The sequence below is a fragment of the Blennius ocellaris genome, assembly GCF_963422515.1.
Source record: "Blennius ocellaris genome assembly, chromosome: 18".
In the NCBI taxonomy this organism is placed as follows: domain Eukaryota; kingdom Metazoa; phylum Chordata; class Actinopteri; order Blenniiformes; family Blenniidae; genus Blennius; species Blennius ocellaris.
This window is the reverse complement of record NC_137667.1, coordinates 6,267,623-6,290,934: the sequence shown is the minus strand read 5'-3', so window position 1 is coordinate 6,290,934 and position 23,312 is coordinate 6,267,623. Positions and strand designations below refer to the sequence as shown.

At 43.7% G+C, this 23,312-nt stretch overlaps 1 protein-coding gene across 1 annotated transcript; it reads left to right on the top strand.

The window, feature by feature from the left end:
* Nucleotides 1-5,915: 5,915 nt before the first annotated feature.
* On the top strand, nt 5,916-7,400 carry LOC308142936 (thyroxine 5-deiodinase-like). Its single transcript, XM_080513555.1, has one exon. The coding sequence runs from the start codon at nt 5,984-5,986 to the stop codon at nt 6,788-6,790; it is 807 nt and encodes a 268-aa protein (XP_080369681.1). The 5' UTR covers nt 5,916-5,983; the 3' UTR covers nt 6,791-7,400.
* Nucleotides 7,401-23,312: the final 15,912 nt, after the last annotated feature.

Here is a 23,312-nt window from a genome sequence, read left to right as displayed (position 1 = left end):
ATTAACTTCAAAATAAGTTGAAGGGGGGGGGGGCTCTTTGATCAAACCAGAATCAAATTTGACCATGCTCCTGTGTCGTCATCGTTAAATTTAAGCCGCTCGCCGCTGACCTCTAATGGGACAAGTATAAACTTTGAACCCCTATGTAGTTTACAAATGACTTCTGTATTTCATTTCAAATCTCCGGGATGTGTTGCTCTGCAGTTGTAGACGACTCCACAATCATATTTTTTTTTGTGTGTGTTAACAAAGGAATGCTATGCTATCACCATGGTTGACAGTTCCTGTAGCCAATCAGCACATGCCTAACATCCATACAGTTTACATGCGACTGGATATGTGGGAATACCATGTGATGACTCTCTTAAGAAATGTCTTTTTTTTTTTTCTTTGAAATATTTATCAATTGCGTGATGGTTTGGCTGGATTGGAGCCTCTTGCCGACCAGTTTTGGCCAACGCGCCTTATGTTTGAGACCCCCGACGTTTTGCTCGAGATCTGGTTCTTCAGGTCTCCTGCAAAGAGATGAATATTAGTAGTAAATAGGTTATACTCTGACTGTTTTCAGAGGGGAGCTCCTTAAACCTCAAGTGGGGCGAGAATGAAAAACAGGTTTCACTAAAATAAGTGACCTCGAGGTCCGCTGAGAGATGAAGGGTCCAAATATAAGGCGAAAGAGAGCAGTGGTTTAGTTTTTATTGTGCTTTTGGCAGCAGAGTGGAATGATTGCGTGATGCAGGACGGAGAAGCGTGGTGTCGCGGTGGTCCAGACAGGAGATGACAAGCACCTGAATGAACACCTGGGCAGCATCCTGGTAAAGAGAGAGCGAAATCTTCAAGAGACATGAAAGGACCGGCATCATCGGGAGAGCAGGTGGAGAAGCCGAGCAAGTGCATGACTGCAGCATGTGTCTTTGTGTGGAGGAAAAAGAAAAAGGCCCAGCATGAATCCTTGCGTAACTCCCGTTATTATCGAGCTGCGTGAGTCAGACAGTGATTCTCTCCATGTAAGAGAGATCTGCCAGAGAGGCTGCAGGAGTGGAGAGGATGATCTGCTGGTTCACTGTGTCAGATGGAGCACAAGGACTCGGGATTATGAAAGAGGAGAGATTGGTTTGTGGGCGGTAAACAGTTAGCTACAAACAGCACAGCTATAACATTTTTATCTATAACGGCTGAACGAGGGACATATTATGATGACGTACTCACGGAAAAACAAAAAACAAACCAAAAAAAAATACAGCTTTCGATATATTTCAATAACTCTTATTAGTTCTCTCAATACAATGCTTAAAAATGACATTTTCAATGTTTTCCGGATTGCTAATTCATGCTAATGTTAACAAGAGAAACATTGCATTTTAGGAGATACTCCAGACATATTTGATATTTTTTTTAAATATTTTCAATCAACGTTTCTCCCAGGTTATCAAGGGCTAGTCGATCCATTATATCACCATAAAAGAAGCAATATGGTTCTATTAAAACATTTGCTAGTTTACTGCCATTTATATACCTACAAAAATCAATGTGAATTAATCTGGAACACAGCAAACAGTCTCATGGCATAGTAGTCCAATTTATCTACAAATTATTAATGGGATATCTATTGAACATCTTTATAATAGTGTGTGAACATTTTTTTTTTTTTAAGGCCCATGTTTACCTTTCCTATGTATCAGATTGAAAAACTGCAGTTATTCCTTATATTCAGCTATATATCTGTTTTACATTACCTCTGTGCTCCCTTTCTGAGTAAATAGGCCGCTCAGTTTGGAACTGTGATCATTACTGAGTAATCTGAACTCTCTGCTTTCACAGTGTTTGTAAAAGCACTTCGTAAAGGAGTGAAGTTTGCACAAGCATCAAAACAGGCATGCGGTGCTTTTTACTCCATGTTCAAAAAGCTGCTTCATTTCTGAAATGTGTTTACTTTGCACATGTTTGTCTGCAACTTTCAGCTGAGTGTTTCTCCCAACATTTTGATGACAGTGTGTATGTGTCACTGCATGTAATGAACTCGGTTCTCTGAACGCGGAGCTCATTGATGGAGGAGAATTAGAGCCTCTAGCTATTTATGTGCAACTCAGTTGTGCTTTTTCCTCCATTTTTAATTGCATTCATAAGAGAGGACGATGGCCTATGGCTGGACAGTTATTGGGCCAGTCCGGCGTCAATCATGAATAATGGGCCAATCAAGCCACAAGGAGGAAACAAATGTCAGGCAGCATAGTGGACCAGTAACAGACTCTATGATGAAGTGTGGACTGATTTACCTGTGTGTAGGGCCACTCAGTCGACATTTAATAAAACAAAAGACCTGCCAGCCCATCAGACACAGCTCATCAGCAGTTCAGACCTAGACTGACACACACACAGTAAGTAAATTGAGTCATTTCTACGAATCATTGGAACTTTATTATGTTTTGTTTTTTTTAAACGGCTATAAAGATGGTGAATTCAGGCTTTTACCAATGCTTTATACGAAAAAGCTGTTTTTAATCAATACAAAGCAAAAACAAATATAGCTCTCTCTTGAATGTATATTATGACAGAGGAAAGAGACATTTTCCTTTCCAAACAAAAATCTACCATACTGTCAAAATTCAACCCATTTTTTTTTTTTTTTTCCAAGTGAAGTTTGAATCAGGAAAGCCTTCAAATGTGTCGCTAAGATGTGCGAGCCAGAGACGAAGCTGTTTGTACCGACAGAAACCCACACTGCTCCCTGTTGCGCTGTGGTCCAAACTAAATGCAGACCTCAGTTTGAAGTGGCTGAGTCAAAAGTGTAAAGCCCGAGCCTGGTGCGACTAATAGACTGCACACGAGCAGAAAATGCAACCCCAAATAATTAAATAAGTGGCAGAGGCAAACTGGGCAGGTGTTCCAGGGGAACTGACTGTGCCAATAGGGAAAAATCAACCGGCGGCGACAAAAAGAAACCTGTTTAAAAAAAAACACTATTCTGGAAAATGGGGCAATTTTGTCAAGATTTTGCCCCTGAGGAGAAGTGAGAATAAAACATTAGAAGCTCTACAGTTAATTGTTCACATCCGATGTTGTTGAAAACTGAAGTCAAGCCTGAAACTGAGTTTCAGGCTTGACTGATTTTTAAAAAAATATTTTCTTTTCAAACCGAACCAGCCAGCCTGGATCCACCCGCGTTTAAAGTTTAGTGATTAACATGTGGGTGTATTTCTTTTTTTTGCCTAATCATTCACCGAAGTTGCATTGGCAGATGGAGTCAGGATACATGGAATGTGGTGACGATGTTAGAAAGGTTGAAGATCTACAGGACAATAGACCAAAAGATAGGAGGATGAACTGAGGAATATTAAGATTTTGTCACTGAAGAATTTAAGAGTTAAGAATAAGTACATGTTTGGGAGGAAAGTGAGAGGTTTCGATGGATTTTCCATGCATGTCGGCGAGATGATTGCGATGTAGGGAAAAGGAAGCTGGCGGGCAAGAGGACAAGGTCAGTGATGGGGGTTAATGGATGTAGTGATGCAGCGAGGGAGGACATGCAGGTGATTGGTGGGACCAAAGAGGAAACAGGAGACAGGAAGTATAGGAAGACAGATGGACTGCTGTGGCAATCCCAACTGAAAATAAAAAGCCAGAAGCAGAAGGATTCGCACAGTTCTCTCTACTCAATGTGTTCCTTCGGCACGACACTTCCAGTTTTTTGTTTTTGTTTTTTTGTCTTTTTCTTGACTGCTTCTGAGGTAAATTGGAGTAACATTTGCATTCACACTGACTTGATTAAGATACAGTATCATGTATTATGTAGAAGAGCGCCGCTGGCTGTGGCTACACTGGGAGTGGGCGCACACTCATTCATTTGTAGCTGCTGAGGCACAAGTCCATATAGCATCGAAGATTGATGTGGTTGGAGCCGCTCCTGCACTGCATATACCTGTCAAACGTCTGACGGTCCAAACAGTGCTGCAGCTGGACACATTGAGAATGCCACAGATTAAACAGCGGCGGCAGGAGACAATGTGTGTGTGTGTGGGGGGGGGGGGGGGGGGGGTATATATCCTCTCACAGGCGTCACGGGCAGGTAAAGCACCTGCAGCTGCGCTCGCAACTGGCAGTCACTGATCGGCCTTTAAGAGATGAGTAATGAGCAGCAAATGCAACACATCCCCTCGTCCATTATCTCTCTCTTCAGCGGTTTCTCCAGTCTCTCCCCAAGCTTGACGACACGTTATAGCAGTCCGTCTCATCTAACTCCTATCGCGAGGCATTGCGAAGGTATTACAGAAAATAGAATTTTAAAAAAGAGGTGTCATATTTCCTTTCATCCACAAAAGGATTTTCCAGGGAATTTGAATGTGTTTTGACATATTCAAGATAAGTAAACAATGAGCCGGACATTTGGTGAGCAGGGCTCATTAATTGAGATTCAGCTTGAAGCACTTATCTAATTATTGTCGGTAATAAATGTTTTGATTTTCCTCACAGTGAGATTCCATAGAACAAAGGAGAATGTGAAAATGCAACACGGCCTTTCACTTTCTAACTGAAAAACAGGACTAAACTGAAATGTCTTCTTGGTGATTTGACCATTTTTATTAAAGCTCCCATGGCTTTTCCGAAGCAAGGCATTACTTTTACTTTGTTGGCACAGTTTCTGGGTTTTTAATCACACTTCTCGAAGGGGCCTGGACATTTTCACTCACAGGATGACTGTAGCAGCCTTCGAACCCGCTCCCGTCTTCCTTCACTTTATGAAGCATGCAAACTCCAAATCTGTGATACCTTTAACAATTGAGATATATGTTTGGGGGGAAAAAGTGTGTTCTTTAATAAGAGGTGGATGGCAAACAAGATGGACAATGTCCACGTGGAAAGAGAGAGAGAGGAAAGGGGTCGGGGAGCATGATGATTTACACAGACGGGGCTGAAGAGATGGTTGGACACATGCATGTTGTTATGGCGTCACACAACCAGATCCCAGCGGTCACATGGATGCCATCCTGTCAGCGGCTGTGACGGGGTGGAAAGTTTCAAGGTGAAGCAGCCTGATTTGTGGCGGTCAAGGTTCACAGGAGATTCTTGCGTGTTGAATAACCATGTAGTTTCCTTTAGACGCAATCATCAAATCCTGCTTTGTTTTGTTGTAGAAGAACGGAGGGAATAGGAATAAATCTAATCATGGTTTGGATAATTTCCTCATAATAATTGCGTTATTATAAGGGGTTGTTTTTTTTTCATACCGTGTGTGTGTGTGTGTGTGTGTGTGTGTGTGTGTGTGTGTGTGTGTGTGTGTGTGTGTGTGTGTGTGTGTGTGTGTGTGTGTGTCAGACTGGCGGTGGCAGGTTTGCACTGCCTCCTGCTCCTCACAAGGTGTTCTGAGGCCCCGGCTGATCGCTGAATGAGTCATCCGGGCTGGGCCGCCGCGTGCGTAGGAAACCAGCTCCGTCTAGTGGCCGCTCGCGCCGCTGCGCGCTTCAAGTCAAACACACACACGCACACACACACACACACAGGCAGAAGTGGAAGTCAAATGTTTTTGCCGGCTTCTTCTTCAGCAGCCGAGCGAAGCAGCAACCGAAACTACCGCGAGTGTCTCCCCGGATGACGGAGGACGCAAAGATCGCGGACTGTCATGGTTTAATCGGCACGTGCGCGCGGAAGACGCCGGGATCGGGGTCGTCTCGGGCACCCCCAACCCCCCAACCCCCCAACCCCCCCTACCTCTCTGCCTCCCTCCCCACCTCTGGGTTCTTTCTGTTCTTTTCTGTCTCTCACTGGATCTTTGAAGCCCAGAGTTGACGGGAGGTAATCCCCACCATGTGAGTGGGCGGTGCGTGTTTTTTTTGTTTTTTTTTTCCCTTCACATTATTCAAATGCTGGTGTACCTATAAAAAGAGCGCCTGCGTGCGTCAGATAGTTTTCTCCAATGGGTAAAGGTGACTAAACATTAGTTGTCTCCTTTTGCCGGCTGAGTCTCGTCCTATCGGCAGGGGAAGAGATGATGGACGACTCCGGCGGTGTCCAAATGGCGAGGGCGCTGAAGCATGCAGCCCTGTGCCTGATGCTGCTGCCCCGATTCCTGTTGGCCGCCGTCATGCTGTGGCTCCTGGATTTCTTGTGTATCAGGAAAAAAGTGTTGCTGAAAATGGGAGAGGGGCAGGACGGTCCGGAAGACCCGCCGGTGTGCGTCTCCGACTCCAACAAGATGTTCACCTTGGAGTCCCTGCGGGCCGTGTGGTATGGTCAGAAATTAGACTTTCTCAAATCTGCGCACCTTGGGCACGCAGCGCCCAACACCGAGGTGGTGCTGGTCCAGGAGCGGAGGCCGGCCCGGATCCTGGACTGTATGAAAGGGAAGAGACCGCTCATTCTTAACTTTGGCAGCTGCTCCTGACCGCCATTCATGACGCGTCTGGCGGCGTTTCAGCGCGTCGTGAGTCAGTACGCGGACATTGCGGACTTCTTAGTTGTATATATCGAGGAGGCGCATCCATCGGACGGCTGGGTGAGCTCGGACGCGCCGTACCAGATCCCCAAGCACCGCTGCTTGGATGACAGACTGAGAGCGGCTCGGCTGATGCTCGCGGAGATGCCCGGCAGCAACGTGGTGGTGGATACTATGGACAATTCGTCCAACGCCGCGTACGGAGCCTACTTTGAGAGACTTTACATCGTCAGGGATGAGAGAGTGGTGTACCAAGGGGGTAGGGGTCCAGAAGGATACCGGATTTCCGAGCTCAGGAACTGGCTGGAGCAATACAGGAGCGATCTGGTGAATTCCCAAACAGCGGTGCTCCATGTGTAGTAGATGCTGAACTGCCTGCTGCTCTGCCCATTCTGCTTAAAACGTCTAACCCACAGTGCAAAATATTCCGATGCTGCTATAAAAAAAAATGTTCACACACTGCACATGATGTTTTGTTTTTGTTTTTGTTTAGTTTTTTTCTTGCGTAAAGAGGACTTTTATTTTTTGACATGTAACCTGAAGTCATGTTGAAGCCTGTAGGCTGTCACGCCGTGCTTGTCTTCACCTTTAATTGATTGCTCTTTGCGATTTTCTGTACCTTTTAGTGTGGGGAAGTCTCGACTCATTCGCGAAATGGGTTCAACTGGTGATCACCCACGGCTATTTTTCTACAGTGCGAGCGTGTGTCCGTGTGTGTGCGTATTTGTGCGTACGCGTGTGTGTGTGTGTGCGCGCGCGCGCGATCAGGCTGATATCTCACTCCGGTGTCTCCTTGAAGTTCGGTTTTTAAAAGGCGCATCCAGAGAACCGACACTGATGTTTCCGACACCGGCAGCGGGTCCATATGAGCAGGACGCCTTCCTCCTCCTCGACCGATTGCCAAATGATGTAATGTTGAAAAGATGTAACTGAACAAATGTTTTTAATAAACATCAGATCACAACACTGATGATGTAATGTTGACTGAAAAAAAAAACCTCCCACACATCTGAAAAGTTCTTCCTTTTATTATTTTAGTCATTGTGATGTGATTATTATCATGTCATTTAACGGGATGTGTCATGTTTTTTTTTTGAAACAGCTTTATGTTATTGTTTCTTTAAAAAAAAAAATCTGTTCTTTGTTTTCAGCACTTGCTCCTTAAAAAAAGTGGGACTGAAAGAGTAAACAACAGTTAATTATATGTATAGTGGTGAAAAGAGGTTTTTCACATCGTGTACCTGAAATGCTAATGAGATGAAACTAGTGTGACGAGCGAACTGAGCGTCGGACTCACTGCTTAACAGAAACTGTCTCACAAATTCTGCTCTGTGAGACTATAAATCATTGTCATTTGTGAATTTTCCTTTGTGATGGATGTGGAGGTTTAAGTCAAGGCTGGACTCACACATCTCACTCGTGTGAGTGCACAGTAGCTATACATTTGCATCATACCAGCTGTGTAAACATTCTTGTGTGAAACAACAACCAAGAAAAAAAGCAAGTGATCAAACGCTTCCTTAATGTTTACTAGGGCCAACATTTCATATCCAGGGATCTAATTCCTGCTCTCATGTATGTAGGCCTTACACACATGCCACATATAATTAGGATTACAGAGCAGCGTGAGTGCTGCGGATCCCATGTGGCCCTGCTGTGGGGTTTCTAATGTATTCCGGTTCTCTTTCGTGCTTCACTTGATTCTCATTATATACACCACAACATGTACGTGTGGTGTACAGCTATGTGTGTCCGTAGGCATGAGCGTGGCGTGCTGCGAGGTGTGAACTGACATGCGACCTGGCTGTCATGGTTTCTGTGCTGAAAGGAAACCAGGTCTTTGCCTCTTTAGACTCACCCCCTCCCGTTATGTAGACTAAAGCCCTCACAGTGAAAACGGCAATAAAGTGAGAAAAGAAGGTCAGTCAATCAGCAATCTCCGACCAGAGAGCTTTTTTTCCCCCTCCCACCACTCCTGTATATTATATTACGGTGCACTGTATATGCACTGCCACCATGGTGGCCTGGGATTGACCGATAACTGTAAAGATATGGAGGAGAACAAAAAGGCTATCACTAACAAGCTTCTCTGTTGTTGACAGATCCCTCCATACAGGACTGAGCCTGGAGAACTTATTATTCTCTCTTCTCGTGAAATCCCACGAGAGTTATTTATTGTCGAAATGTCGCCTTATGAATGTCCACCCGTCCATTTCTGTCTCGTTAGTGTATAAAAAAAAACCCAAAAACCCAGTGTATTGCAGGATGATAAGTGTATCTTGAGAATAGATTTAGTTTCGTCCAACAGTTTATGTGGGCTGCGTCAGGCCAAAGGTTCCAACACCGTGGAGTTTTTTTTAAAAATTTTTATAATCAGACGACGGCACGGTTTTGCGTCAGACAACACAATCTTCCAGGAGATTTTATTTCCAAGTGATGCTGTGACAATCAGACAAGGGCACCCCGGTTTAAGTGCTCTCAAAACATGCCTATCTATAGCGAGCATGCGAAAAACACTGAGCCATTAACGTCCTTTGTGTATTTTTAAGTGCACGTTGAGCGCAGAGCTTTTTAGCTCCCGCCTGCACGACAGCGTGTTCCAGGCTCCTGCTTCTCTGCAACAATCGCAAGCACTTTGTTCAACCACTTGCCGTTGTGATGAAGCGTCGATGTGGTTCACCTGCGTTTGAATAACACGGCGGGCCAGAGACGCCTCTGGGTTGTTTGTTGAGCTGAAAGAAGTGTTGCCGACTCGTGCCAGGTCGGAGCTCACGAGTCATAAAATGTGACTGACGGGAATTCCGCTCCTTCCAGTTTGTGGTTTGTGCCACCCTGTGTATGAGAATGTTCAACTTGCCAACAGCAACATGAACTTGTCACCTCGTGTGTTTACAACTTCCTCCACTTGTTTAGTTTGTCTTTGCCTCTGCTCAGTTCCTCACGTTCTCATCATCGCTTCCAGTCAAAAGTGACTGACGGGTTTCAATGAATTAACTTCTCTTAGGAAGGACAGTTGTATAATGTGTGAATGCAACGCTTCTTTTGCTTCTGTATTGCTTTTCTTTAACCGATTAGATTTTATTTTTTTTACACACCACTCCACTTCACATGTAAATGCTGACAGATTGGTCGAGCGTCCCTCTCGATTAATCATTTATACATTATACATACATGAACATGAACCCCCCTCCTCCTTGTGAGCAGCCTCCTCCTGCTCCGGGCTCAGTCTTCTCCCAAAGGCCCCAGAACTTGAAGGTCCTTCCCTGTATCTTTGGAGATCTCAGACGTTGTTCCTGGAATCTGCTGGAGCCGCTCTCTCTCTCTCTCTCTCTCTCTCTCGCCCAGCTTGGGGGCCTGAGCCCCGGGTGTTCACAACACCACAGAGACCACTGTTGATTCCCTTTACATGACTTTTTCTCGCTCCTCTTTCAAGCCCTTGGTATTCGTCAGGCTTCTCTTGTTCCTTGTTCGCAATGTTTGTGTGGGATTAATGCAACTATCTCTGCAGTTGTCCAGTTGTGGTTAAATGATATAACATAACATAACATAACATAACATAACATAACATAACATACATTATTGAGATGACAGAAACAGTGTCAGTAATGAATATTGCACACATGAAGCTGGTGACATTTTCAGTTTGCTGTCGTGGGTTTTAGACTTAACATGTTTTTCTCCCCCAAAAAACTGGAGACCAAGTTGCAAAAATACCCTTGTTTACACATGCGGTGTTCTGAAATCTGATTGGATTAAGAGGAGGGCATTAATGGTTTCAGCCTTGGCCAGCAAACAAAAGACTGTTTAATCTCTCTGAGGTTTTTCCCTGTTAAATAAAGTTAACAGCTATTGAATAACAACACATAACACATTCTCAGTTCCCAAATCTTTTTGGAAGCGCAGGAAGAAATTCCAAGAAGTGTGTGTCCTGACACTCCATAAGAGGAATTTCTAGGAAACCCCAGAGATATGTTCCTGCAGGCGCTCAGGCCATCCTTTGATAAGCTCTCCAACTACAACTAAAGGCAACTCTGAATTGTTTCACAACATTGTGTCACGTTATGTCAACTTAAAGCCGCGCTATCTCTCCTTTCACGTCAGTAAATAATAAATCAAATCACATTACGTGTGCCATGTTAAAGGCAGTACGGAGTCAAGCCACAGAAACACCTTCAGGCTCCTGCGGCTCCGTTCTCACAGGCTGGTTGCTTACAACTTGTAGTGCTGCCACCAAGTGGCCAGTAATACAAAGTCAAACGACTTTGAATCATTAAAATTAAGATTTTCTTTTGTAAATATGTTGTCGTCTCTTTGTTGATTCTACAGCAGGTGTGTAGACTTACCATTACCCTCAGGTATTGATTTCTACAGGTGACACTGTGGATGAAGTTTGTGCTTTTTAGAAATCTGACTCCGCCCACTGCATGTTGTATTGGTCAGGGACCACAAAGTGTTTGGCAAAAAAGAAACGGAAAGAAAAAGAAAACAGCTCTACTTTTATAATCACCAGGAACTTGTCAAATACATGAATAAATAAGGTGCTCCACCTGCTTGTACATGTTATATACTGAAGTGATCGTTAGACCTCTTTTTTGATGCAAATGTGCTAGTTTGGCAGGACATGAAATGCCCTGTTGAAATAAAATCTTTTCATTTTCCCCTAATCACATGACCTTCCGTTTAGCTGCGAGCTCTTGAAGTCATATGATGAATAAAACAGGGTTTGTAAGCATGAGACAGACTCATTGCACAATTTCAGGTTTGACCTTGGTGACCCTGTGGGCACTTTGGTCACTTCATGTGGTCTAACATCTTTTCTTCCAGCAGGAATTTAGTTGTCCAACCAATAGTCTAAGTAAATGTCATATAGTGTATAAAATCGGGAAGGGCAGCACACCTGAATTTTATTAGAATCACATCTGAACCTTGTGAATCAGAGACATGAGAGAGCAAATAGTGTGCCGTCTTATATATACGACAAAGAATCACATAGACAATATTACTTCTGAAAACATCTGTGTTAATAAAAAAAAAAAATGCAGCATAGACTAGACATAAGGCCAATGGAATACATCTCTGTTTAATAAGACATGCACACAGGATAAGCAATATCAATAAGACTGCAGGAAGCAAACGAGCAGGCAGGAGTCAGCAGGGATGTGGCCACATTCAGGCAATTCATTTTACATTCATGTTCAGTAGGTCAGAGTAATTAACAGTTACGTGAACACTTTACAGGGCTGCATGGTAGTGTACTGGAAAGCGCCTCAGAGATGGCACATTAAATAGTTAACATGTTTTCCTTGTGCATATCAGTCCTAAAAAGACCTTCACCCTGAGTCAGGTGGGATCTGCTCCTGCTACTCTGGACCCTAAGATGGAATAAGTGATATGAAAGATAATGGACAACGTTCACTGACATGTTCCACGTTTTTTTTTTTTTTGCTTTTTGTTTTTTTTAAAGATCAATTCACTGTTTTCGAGGTGTTGAAACTATATTCCAATGTGCATAATACTTAGTCTTTATGGAGGCAATGAATGACAGAGGCATTAAGAAACGTCTGTGAAGAGATCTCAGGATGACTCCTTTTCAGAAATAGTGCTAATAATTTGAAAGTTTAAATAAGAATTTTTTTAAAAAGCATAATTTTTAAATAATTGTTTGAGTGAGTGTGTGTGGTGGTACCCTGCCTTTGTTCACAATCAGCTGGGATCGGTGGGATAACAAGGATGGAAAACTGATGAAAGTATTGCTGTATATGTTAAAATAAAATAAAATAAAGCTGCTTGATCACCTGTAACTCTGATTGTTGTTCTTATCACTATTATTATTATCAAAACATTATTTAGCTCAGTAGATCAGTGATGAAACAGTCTTCTAATGACCTGGCTGAGGCATTGTAACACGCACATACAAAACAGTGAGGGCATAAACGGAAACACCAAAACAGGTTTTGCGACATGCCAACAGTCATAATTAAGTGATGATCTGTTCTGCGAAAGCGACCTGACCAAGCGAGCTGTCGGTGCAAATGCACAATTACAAGGCGAGGCCAAACCCATAAGTCACACGTTTGAGTCGGCGCCAAAATAAAGTGACGGATCAAAATAATAACCGTCCTACTATTTCGCAAACCAAAATATTTTTCACAATGTTTATCTGAAAAACAAACCAAACGAAAATGTTTCATTGAGAGCCTTAATTTGCACTGATGTTGCCAGGACGATGTCAAGTTAATACTGATGACCTACAAAACCTCAGAGATCTTTAAACATCCCTGATTGATTGATTGATTTAATGGCCCAATACTTATGTAAGAGCCGAGCCACACTTCAATTCATTTACACTGACGTTCTGGTGTATTTTGACTGGTCACAAGATCCCTGAAGTGCACTTTACGAAGACAAGCTTTACTTTGCCCTTTAAACTGAAGCGATCTTTGATATTCAAAGTCGTTTTATATGATTGGCATCTAAAGACGGAGGTACTAAAGAAGCAAATGAATCCTGAGGTAATGCTGAGCAAATCATCTTTAAAGCAAACGGCACGTCGACGGGAGTCAGTTCTGGAGAAATGGCAGAAAGTAATTTGAGAGACGAGAACACACAGGAAATTGTAGGAGGCCGGTGAAGCAGACAATAATTCAGGGATGGAAACTCGATGAATCATTCAGTTAAGGGTTTTTTTTTTTTGGGGGGGGGGGGGGGGGGGGGGGCAGCCGGTCACTCTCCACATCACCTCAGTGTGGCATCTGTATCCTGGTTGCCATGGGACTGCGGTTGCTACGAGATCAATCTATCTGGAGATCTGGTGGTTGCAGATGTCACCGGGTGCTGCTCTCAATAACAAAGCCTCGGTCACAGTGCAGACCGTCTCGATGGGGGGGCGGGGGGCATAGGGTCGTTTCCTATTTGCGCCCCGACTGAGAGACGAGCCAAGACGGTTTACGATAGTAGCATCATCATCATCATGAATGCCACGAGATGCCAGGCTCACCCTTTATCTGACCTCGCGATTTCATCCCCCCCCCGCCGGTTCCACCTGGGAGCCTGGCAGCTGCCTGGTACAGTGCGGCCCCGGTGTGACGCACGTGTCTGCGCCTCTGACGCGTGGATCCGCTCAGCGTTGGGGATACCACCGACTTCCTTTCTAGTAGTCAACGCTCCTCAGAGGCGAATAAAAATGGACTCATCTGCCTTCTGTATTTATCACAGGTGGTGAAGGGGAGTGACTGTGAGTCAGTATGATGTTCTCTCAAGAACAATAACTGAAGTTTTGAGAACGCCAGGTCCACGAGCCCCCCCCCCCCCCCCCACCACCACCGCACCTGTTATCTGTGAATAGAAGCTTCATTACACTGATCAGCAGTGACGGAGTGGAGCCTGGCGGTGGATTAGAGATGTGTGTGAATGATGAGGAGAGGTTAGCGGGTTCCTGGGTGTGTCAGAGACAGGAAGGAGGAGACAAAGGCTGAACCAAACATGAGAGCTTCACATAGTTGCTGTTGATGTGAATCTAACTTGTTAGCTCATCCCAACGGTGCTCAGTTGGAACAAGAATCTGAAACGACTGGCGCTTTGTGTTATGCATCATCTTGGATGTATAAAAGATGCTCAATGGTAGGCCTGATCCACCCTGTCATGTTGTGTACTCCACATTCTGCCTCTACCATCCCAACATTGCTGCAGAAACTGAGACTCATGGAATGTTTTTTTTTGTTGTTTTTTCCTCCCCAATTTTCTACTCTCTATTTTTGCAGAGGCCCTGTGAATTCAGCCTCTGTGTGCTTTTCTTTGCTTCGAGGGGTTTCGGCATGTGAAGTCTTCCGCTGCTGTTGCTGCTCTATGGTTTGATGAGTTTAAAAGGATCAACAGCTGCAAAGCATTTTTACAAAATCAGTCACCAGCTACCATGTGACGTGCAACTTCCGTGTCACTAATGGAAGCAACACAGGGTTCGGTGTTTTTCGCCAAAAGGACACTGACGAACGGAAAGACGGAGACACCAGTTAACCTGGAAAACGACCTGCTCCGCTACAAGAGAGGCTCACTGCAGATTGTCTCCAGCTCAGCAGCCATGGAGTCATTGAAGACATTGTGTATTTTGAACACAACAATGATAAGCAATGATATGTCATTTTCACATCACAACATGTTCTGGGTAACTATACAACCATAAAAAAAAACCAATTCTTGACCACAGCCTCAGTGTGGGCGGATGTTAAAGTAATTCACTACCCATGGTAGCATAACCACACTCTTACATGACGTGAATTTAAATGACCTTTTGAGGTTTTTCTTATGCTCAGATTGAACTCCAGTAGGTCACTGTGACCGCGTCTCCACTGGCTGTATTCATGTGATCGGCGGAAAGTTGAACGGTCGTGAACAATGTGCCTATTAAGCAGCGTGAGAAATGTTCTAAATCCTACTCTAATATCAAACTATGATGAGTTACATCTAAGAGGAAGGTTATGCTGCCTTTGGAGAGTCAAATGATTTTACAAAGGGGGTTTTTGGTTATATTTTTATCACTGTATAAATCAGAAAATCCATTGACAGTTAAGAAAAACAAAACATCGCCGCTAAACGTGTTTTTATTTACAAAATGTTATCTAAATGAGGTTGCGAGGGACATATGAACAAACCCAGTGGAATGGACGCTGAACTGTACCTGTGAGTGTGTTTGTGTGTGTGTATTTTTGAGAAAAAACATGTAGGATTGTTTTAAAATGTCGTGAATTTGCATGAAATAGTTGACTCACGACCACATCGAAACATCTCCTTGCCACCACGTTTTGGTTGAATTAATGCAAGCAATGCTAAAAGTTTGGGCCATTTGTGGTGATGACACCCAACTTCATCATGTCCTTATGTGTGTGGCAAATTGATTCGGCAGAACCGGCATGTGGAAAGATTAAAGTGGAACTGACAGTGTCAGAGGGAGCGGTTTCATCCGATCAATGGGTGTACTGTTACTGCGCGTGTGAACATGCCCACTGTCTGTTTACAAAATACCGGTCATTGTTTGTCTTCAAGTGAATGTCCAGCTCCTCAACTTCATATCTGTACTAAACCGAATCCCCTGATATCTAAATTTGGACCAGACCACGTAAGCAGATTTAATCACCACAGCAATGCCGCTGGTTTTTTTTTTTTGTGGGTTTTTTTGCATCACTGTATTTGATATTTGGGCGCTACCTATGAAATCTGATTATCTCGCCAGTTTAACAGCGTTGTTGTTATTCAGCTCACTCTCTTGTCAGTTGACACAGATTATAGTTTCAGGGGAGATCTGAAGCAGGCACACGTACAAACAGACCCCATACCAGCTCTTCCATCATTTCCACCGCTCACGGGAAATGTGTCCTATCGAGAAAGAGTGTGTCGTAAATGGATGATGGAGGCAGAAGAATCCCGACAAACAAAACCCGAGGCCGAAACTCCACTTGTATGGTAATAAGCCCTTTAAATTGTATCCATTGTTTACTTAGTGTGTGTTCCTGTCTGCTTCAGAAGGACATCGGCTGACATGATTGTCGGGGACGTGGAGTGTTTTGCATTCTTGACTTACAAGTAATAACTCTGGTTTGATTCTGAGCTTTGAGGTTTTCTGGATGTAGTTTGCAGGTGTGGCTATTCTAAAGGCCCTAAAAGGCTTAACGCTAAATACACAGAGGCAGATGTCTGCGGTATGCATTTGTTGTGTGCATAATTAGATATGTCGCCAGGAAACCTGTCTATGTGGCATAGTGAGTAATACCATCAATGACCTGTGGTGGCAGTGTTGTGCGGTATAGCGAAGGAGTGTACAGTGAGAAGAACAAGGAAGACAACAGAGAAAATGATTCCTTTGAGGAAAGGCAGTATGAATGTGTACAGTCGCCTGGAAATCAGGTCAAAGAAGTTCCAGATGACTTAATGAACAGTGTCGGAACATCTTCACTAGAAGAATTGAAAACGTTCACCAACCTTTTATCCCCATAGACCAAATTTAAAATAATAAGAAGGCCACAAATATTTATTTTAGCAGTTTCAAAGCTGTTTTATTATTGATGCTTGGATTAGAAACATTATAAGGTTCCATGTAAGTGAGCATCTGCATGTCGCGTCAGTCTGTCTTGACCCTGTAATGGACCAGTACCTGCCTTTTGCCCGATGTCTGTTGGGATCTGTTCCAGCCCCCTGTGAGAAACTCAGTAGTATAATGCAGGTGTGGAAGATGGATGGATGGGAGGGTTGCTTTAGTGGTGACCTTCATCGGGAAGGTCACGAGTGAAATCCGGGGCCAGGTACCTTCCGCGAGGGACTCGCATTCGTTTAATAAGACGACTTCACCCTCTGAACAACTGTGAATGCTCCGGCTCACCATGACCTCAGCCTGTGCAAAGCAAGTAAGGAAGAAGGATGGGAACATTATCAGCTGCTGCTGCTCTCCAGGACATTGAAGGCCACATTAAATGTCTCCCACTGGTGTGAGACTCTCTCTTTCCTGTGATTTGCTTTTTGAAGTTGCAGCAACTCCAGAGTATATATGACACATCAGTCCACTGTTCATGTTTCCTTAAATGTAATCTAGGTTTAACATTTGCTTTTATAAATTCCCTAATTGCCACTTATTTTAAGCTCTTTTGAGGCCTGTGCCAAGTCCAAAGCTGTCAAGGAGTTTTGTTGCGCTGCTAAAAAGGGATGAACGTGCTTAATCTGCTGCTTTATGGACATTACTTTGTAATCCTCCAGGTACAAACACAGACAGGATGCCACTATGTAAACAGTGCCACTTGCAGTGCAACTGCTTGTTTTTGCGTACACGGTGGCGAACACAAGTATCAGTATCCTGCAACGTTCCCATGTTTGTCCAACGCGGTGCAAAGGACAGAGTCCGAAAAATGTATGTATTTGTTGTTCTTTCCATAGAACCGGATGCAAATACACCCTGGAATCTCGACCGCGAGCACCAGAAGGAACAATTGCGCCACGGTCCCCCCTTACAAGTGCGGCCCCCTCTTACAAGAGTCGTGCCTTGAGGGAGCACGTTTTTATCACTGTTTTCCAAGTCGATACAGCATGTGCAGACACGGCTGTAACAAACGGCCATGGCTTATGAATAATGTGAGATGTGAGAGATCTGGAACATGGCGCACCAAGACATCAACGCACATCCTTCTTCCTGAGGGTCGACATCCAGCAGATTATCCTTCCCTCGGCCACATATGACCAAATCAATAGACAGATTTTTCTGTGCTTGTGTGAGACACTTTAGTGACTGAGCTCCCCTAAATCACCTTGACCTCGCCGGGCGACGGGCCCATAAAGGGCTTTCAATTCCAGCAGAACGGATTCAATATATACGCTCTCTCACAGGGCACATATAGCTGTTTGCATTTCATAGAAAGAAACACACTGGGAGTACAGAATGTATTTAATACAATAACATCAGTTGTTTGATATGTATGAGGAGGAATCTGTGAGCTTGAAATTGGCTTTCACTGTGGGCTATATGTGCATGTTTACATAGCCTGAGTGGACCTGTCCCGAGGTCAGACTAGGTGGACTACTTATTCTGTGCAAATCTTCGCGAGTGCACTTGCTGTGATTTATGAAACAATGTGCACTGTAACAAAGAACTCGATGCCCCTTGTTACCTCAAGAGTGAAGGACAAAACACCCACAACGCACAAAGGCATCCATGCTGAGAGAAAACTCATCTTTCTTCAAGAAGTGGCCTCCATTACTCCGTGTGTGTGTGTGTGTGTGTGTCTTTCTCCTGAATCCCTGTGTTTGCTGTGATTTTTTTTTTCCCTCCACTATCTCTCAAATGTGCTTGAACGAGGTTTCAGACAGTCAGGTGAGGCTCTGCCGTCTCCACGCCGTTCCACCTCATCTGCTCCACATATAGTGAGAAGTCTGCCTGGATCCTCTCATACAGACAAAGCCCTCGTGTGTGTGTGTGTGTGTGTGTGTGTGTGTGTGTGTGTGTGTGTGTGTGTGTGTGTGTGTGTGTGTGTGTGTGTGTGTGTGTGTGTGTGTGTGTGTGTGTGTGTGTGTGTGTGTGTCCGCAGACAGCTGCAGCAGACAATAGGGTTGCCCCCAGATGCCCCAGATGACGCAAGATAATAAAGGTTCCGGGTGTGTGTGTGTGTGTGTGTGTGTGTGTGTGTGTGTGTGTGTGTGTGTGTGTGTGTGTGTGTGTACGCTCCAAACACCCGCAATAGAGACCATCCTGCTGTTGCCCACACTGACAGACAGCCAGATTACAGCTGAAGAGGTTACCAACAGCTTTATTGCCTGAATGCACATGCACGTGCACGCTCATGCACATGGAGCGTGAACAATCTGCAGCTTTTGATCTTAAATGTCTGCAGCCAGGCATAAGTAAGGTCAGACATCTGATAATCTTGTTCCTTTTTTTTTTTTTTTAAATCAGATATAAATTGTTTCTATGGCCAACATATAACAGCCATGTGAATGAAATCTTACATTACTGCTTCTTCTGCGTGATTAACGTAGGCGCACGCTGATAGAACTGCAAGCCCTGATATGAGTGTATTATCAGTAGCGAAACCCTATAAAATAGCCCATCAGCATACTTTAACCCTTTATAGGGCAATCAGTGACATTCTATAATGTTGGGGGAAAAACGTATGCGGTGATTTGCATATCTTCATCACTCGTCTTGCAACGAATCAGTGTTAATTCATATTTAAGTATTTATGCTGAGGTTTTATATTTATGACTTCTATCTTTCAAATAGATAGATCTCTGAATGGTATCCAATCAGATGGGCACATCTTATACGCTACATGACTGATTATAACTACCGGTACTGTGAATACTTGAGTTAGTGATGTAATGTTGTCTCAGACTGGTGCACTAAGTGGAAATAAAAGGGGATTTAGCAAAATTAAATGTCATCATTGTCACAATTTCTAGAAATTCTTTCTAAGCCATGCCTGTCTCAGTATTTCACAAAGCTATAAGAACTCAAAATAAGGTAAAAAGTGTTTCTTCTTCAATGTGTCCACATCAATTGTTAAATTAATTAACTGGAGAACAAAAAAAGACACAGTGGCAGTCGATCAAACAATGAGAGTGAACAACAAAGAAAATGTTTGGCAATGGCAACGAAGATCTGGAAAACTACTAAAGTATTCAACTCCTGCACATCCCATAAATGCATGTCCCTTACCAATGTACGCATGCAAAGGCAATTCATAGCCAAGATGTTAAAACACTATGGAACACTTGGCCTCATCAGAATCCTCTGACTGGAGCAGGATGAGGTGAGGAAATCTTTGTACCGTCAGTGAGTCATCCGATTGTTTCCATTGGTAATAATAAAGAAATAAAATATGTGAAAAATGTTTGAAATGTGCTCTCAGTCAAGCTTAAAATGTGTATATTATTGAATTGTGGTTGGGTTGTGGCTTTAAATGTTGAGTGTGATCATTATCGGCTGCGGTGCCATAATGTCTTTATCAAAAGAAGAAATGAGGGTTTTTGTTTTGTGAGGTTTTGTTGAAGCCAGATGAATCTGTGTGTGTGTGTGTGTGTGTTTGTGTACAAAGCAGGATGGTTTTGTCCCCGTGCTGCTGGACCTGATCCCAGGCTCTCCAGCTTTGATGATGGGGACTTTAACTCCCAGCGTCAAGCATCAAAGGAAGCAGGACTGGTCTGCTCCCAAACCCTCCATCCTCAAAGGGCGAGCGTTCCAGTGGCGACACCTCACTTTCCAGGAGTGTCGGTGTAACAGAGGAGAGATGAAGAGGTGGGATACAGGACCACAGGGGGTGTGTAGGATCTCAGACCCCACCCCCGTCCCCCCCACCACCACCACCTCTGCCTCACTCCCTCCCTCCCCCTCGTGTACTGCAATGAGTCACTTGCTGGCTCCTGTTCCACACACACACACACACACACGCACGCACGCACGCACGCACGCACGCACACATACACACACACACACACACACTATCATGTCTCCACTGATGTACCAGCATCACACTGAAGTAATGCAACCCTAAGAGCTCTTCTCAAAATCTGATTGGATACAGTCACAATGGGGGTCGATGCGCCCAACTTTTGAGCACTGTTTCCATGGCGATTGGTGCCCTCATCCCTCGTCGTGACGAGATGCTTTGTGGTTGCAAGGCCCGGGGAGGGAGAAAGGGGTCGCACTGCGAGATTCCTTCAACATCGAGAGGCAAGAAAGTGCCGTCAGAAAGAGGAGAGAGAGAGAGGAGAGAGAGAGAGAGAGAGAGAGAGAGCGAGAGAGGGGGAGAGAGATATGCCATATTTCAAGTCAGGACATATGGGTACATCGCTCTCACTGCAGGGAAGAAAACAAACTGGTGTGACCTCATCGGAGAGGAGAGAGAGAGAGGAACATTTAGTCTTTTAACCACCCACCTAAACACACTGACGTAGTGAGATTTTCAGTGACGCATCTGGCTCTGAGGAGCAGCTCCTATTAGATGATCGGGGTGCAACGCGTTGATAATGAGGCAACATGGGATTTTTGTAGGACAGAATTTGCATCCGGCATTTAAAGACCAGGCCTCGAGTACACATTGTACCGATCTGATCAGAAGAGGAAAGCATGCAGGCTTTAAAATAGGATGAGCAAAATAATGTAGCATTTGTGTGATCAAAGTCCAAATCGATAACGCCAGCTTGCCTCTTGCTGTGTCATCATCGCTGTCCCCGCCACAGTCCAACATTTGTGATTTAAAATCGTGGTGGTGGGAGGGGGCGAGAAATATGCGAGTTGATTTGTTTTCCAAATGCCTGCCGGTTCATTTGGGTTCAGTGCAGATCCCAGCAGGGGTGCGAGACACAAGAGGGCAGGTGGCTGCCAAACGTACCGTTTCCTTCGATGAATGGGGGAACTTAAGTGACCTCGGAGAAGCCCGTTTAAAGCGTTCGGCCAATTGTGAATGGCCGAGGGCAGCACCTAGCAACACCTCCTGGGGAAAAGCGAGCAGCGTCCTCCAGAGGACACTGTAAGACAACAAGGCTGCTTGTGTTTCCAGTCAAAACGTCTCATCAGTTTGTGCCACGGCGAATTACTTCAGATTATTGGCACAAGTTTCATATAAGAAATATGTCAGTGTCAAATGTACCATTGTTACTAATGAAATGCGGATACTACAGTGAAACAATGACGGCATGTAAAGTGTTAAATGCCTTTTTGAGCCACTGCGAACATTGTTTAGCAGTGGTGTCATGTGCACATTCATGTATGCATAAACCGCTATAATATATTGGACACATCACGTTAATCATTAGCAATGACACAGATCCTACATTTTTAACTCTGTTCTAAATTTAAGGAAAAGAGAGGAAAGTATTGGAACTTGCGTTGAAATGTAAAGAATAAAAATCAATATCAAGTACAGATACTTAAGCGCAAGGGTCCAAAGACTAAAAAAAAATACATCCTGAATAATACTTTTAAGTATAAAACAGTTTACAAGCAAACTGAAAATACTTCATAGGGAGAGAAATGATTGCGTATAATTACAATTTTATGATCAATCATCGATGTAGGTCAAGTATTTACGAATTCATCTTTGTCCAGCAGGTGGCAGCAAAGGACAGAAATATTTATCTTATAAACAAACGAGGTTGCTCCTATATTCTTACATTTGACATGAACACACTTTGGTTTGAACAAATAAAAAGGAAAACGGTGTTAGAATATTGCCATTGACTTATGAACACTAAAATGGGCCCATTTAAAAATAAAGAGCGTGACCAATAAAGACTCAGATCCATTTTTCTTAGGATGAAAATATAAAACTCACATGTTCTCTTTATTTGCTTTATATAGATAGATGTACACCACTGGAGATCTGGATAAAAGCACACACGAAAAGCTCATGTATGTGGGATCAACACATGTCTGGAGGTGAAAAAAAAAAACAAACAAAAAAAAAACAAACAAACAAAATAAAGACAAAATGTCAGATTACAAAGATAAAAAACTATCCAAACTCTATACGGTTTTCTAAATGTAAATAGATCCATGTGTTGAACTCTGTGCCAGATACCAACGGTCTGCAGCTGCTAATAACCTCTGTATTCTGTACACGGGATATTTTGTACAAAATATGAAATCTACCATTTAATAATAGTTATAACACAAAAGTACATTATATGTACAATATTAGGTGAAGCCATTTAGTATGAGACTTATACTAAAGGACACTTGTAATAACTTTCCAAAAAAAAAAAAAGAAAAAAAAGAAAAGAAAAAGAAAGCTTATGTGAAATGAAGAAAGCTCCAAAGAAGCCATTATTAAAGCCTTTTCCAGAAGAACGGCAGCCACAGGTGGGGTTGGCGCCGAGCAGTGAGAGGTTAAAGGTCACTGACAGGGGGGGGGGGGGGGATTTCACCACGACAGCCTTTTTGGTGACTGTTGTTCTTCAAGACGAACACGGAGAGAGGGAAACGATGCAACTGCAGTATTATTTACAATTTGCACATTCAGTTGAAACACTGACAAGAAGTTCTGCAGGCGAAGGAGGAATAAAACCACAACAGAACAAAAAAAACAAAACAGCTTGCAAGCATCCAGGAGCAGATGAAAGGAACCGAAGCCTACGAGGAGGAGTTGTGGAGGGGGAGGGGGAGGGATGGGCAGCTTTTTGTTTTTCTTTAATGAAACGGGGGTGTGCAGGTCAGGGGTGGAACACTGGTACAGGTTTTTTTGGGGGGGAAGCTGAGGCGAGCTCTTAACGACAGGCACCGTGGAGAGGCGACCCCACACACCCAAGACAAGACAGCATCACGGATTTCAATTCTTTACTTTTTTTTTTGTTTTTCACGTTGCGTTTCTGTTTTCTTTCAAGTTTTATCAGGAAGTGCTTCTTTTGCTGA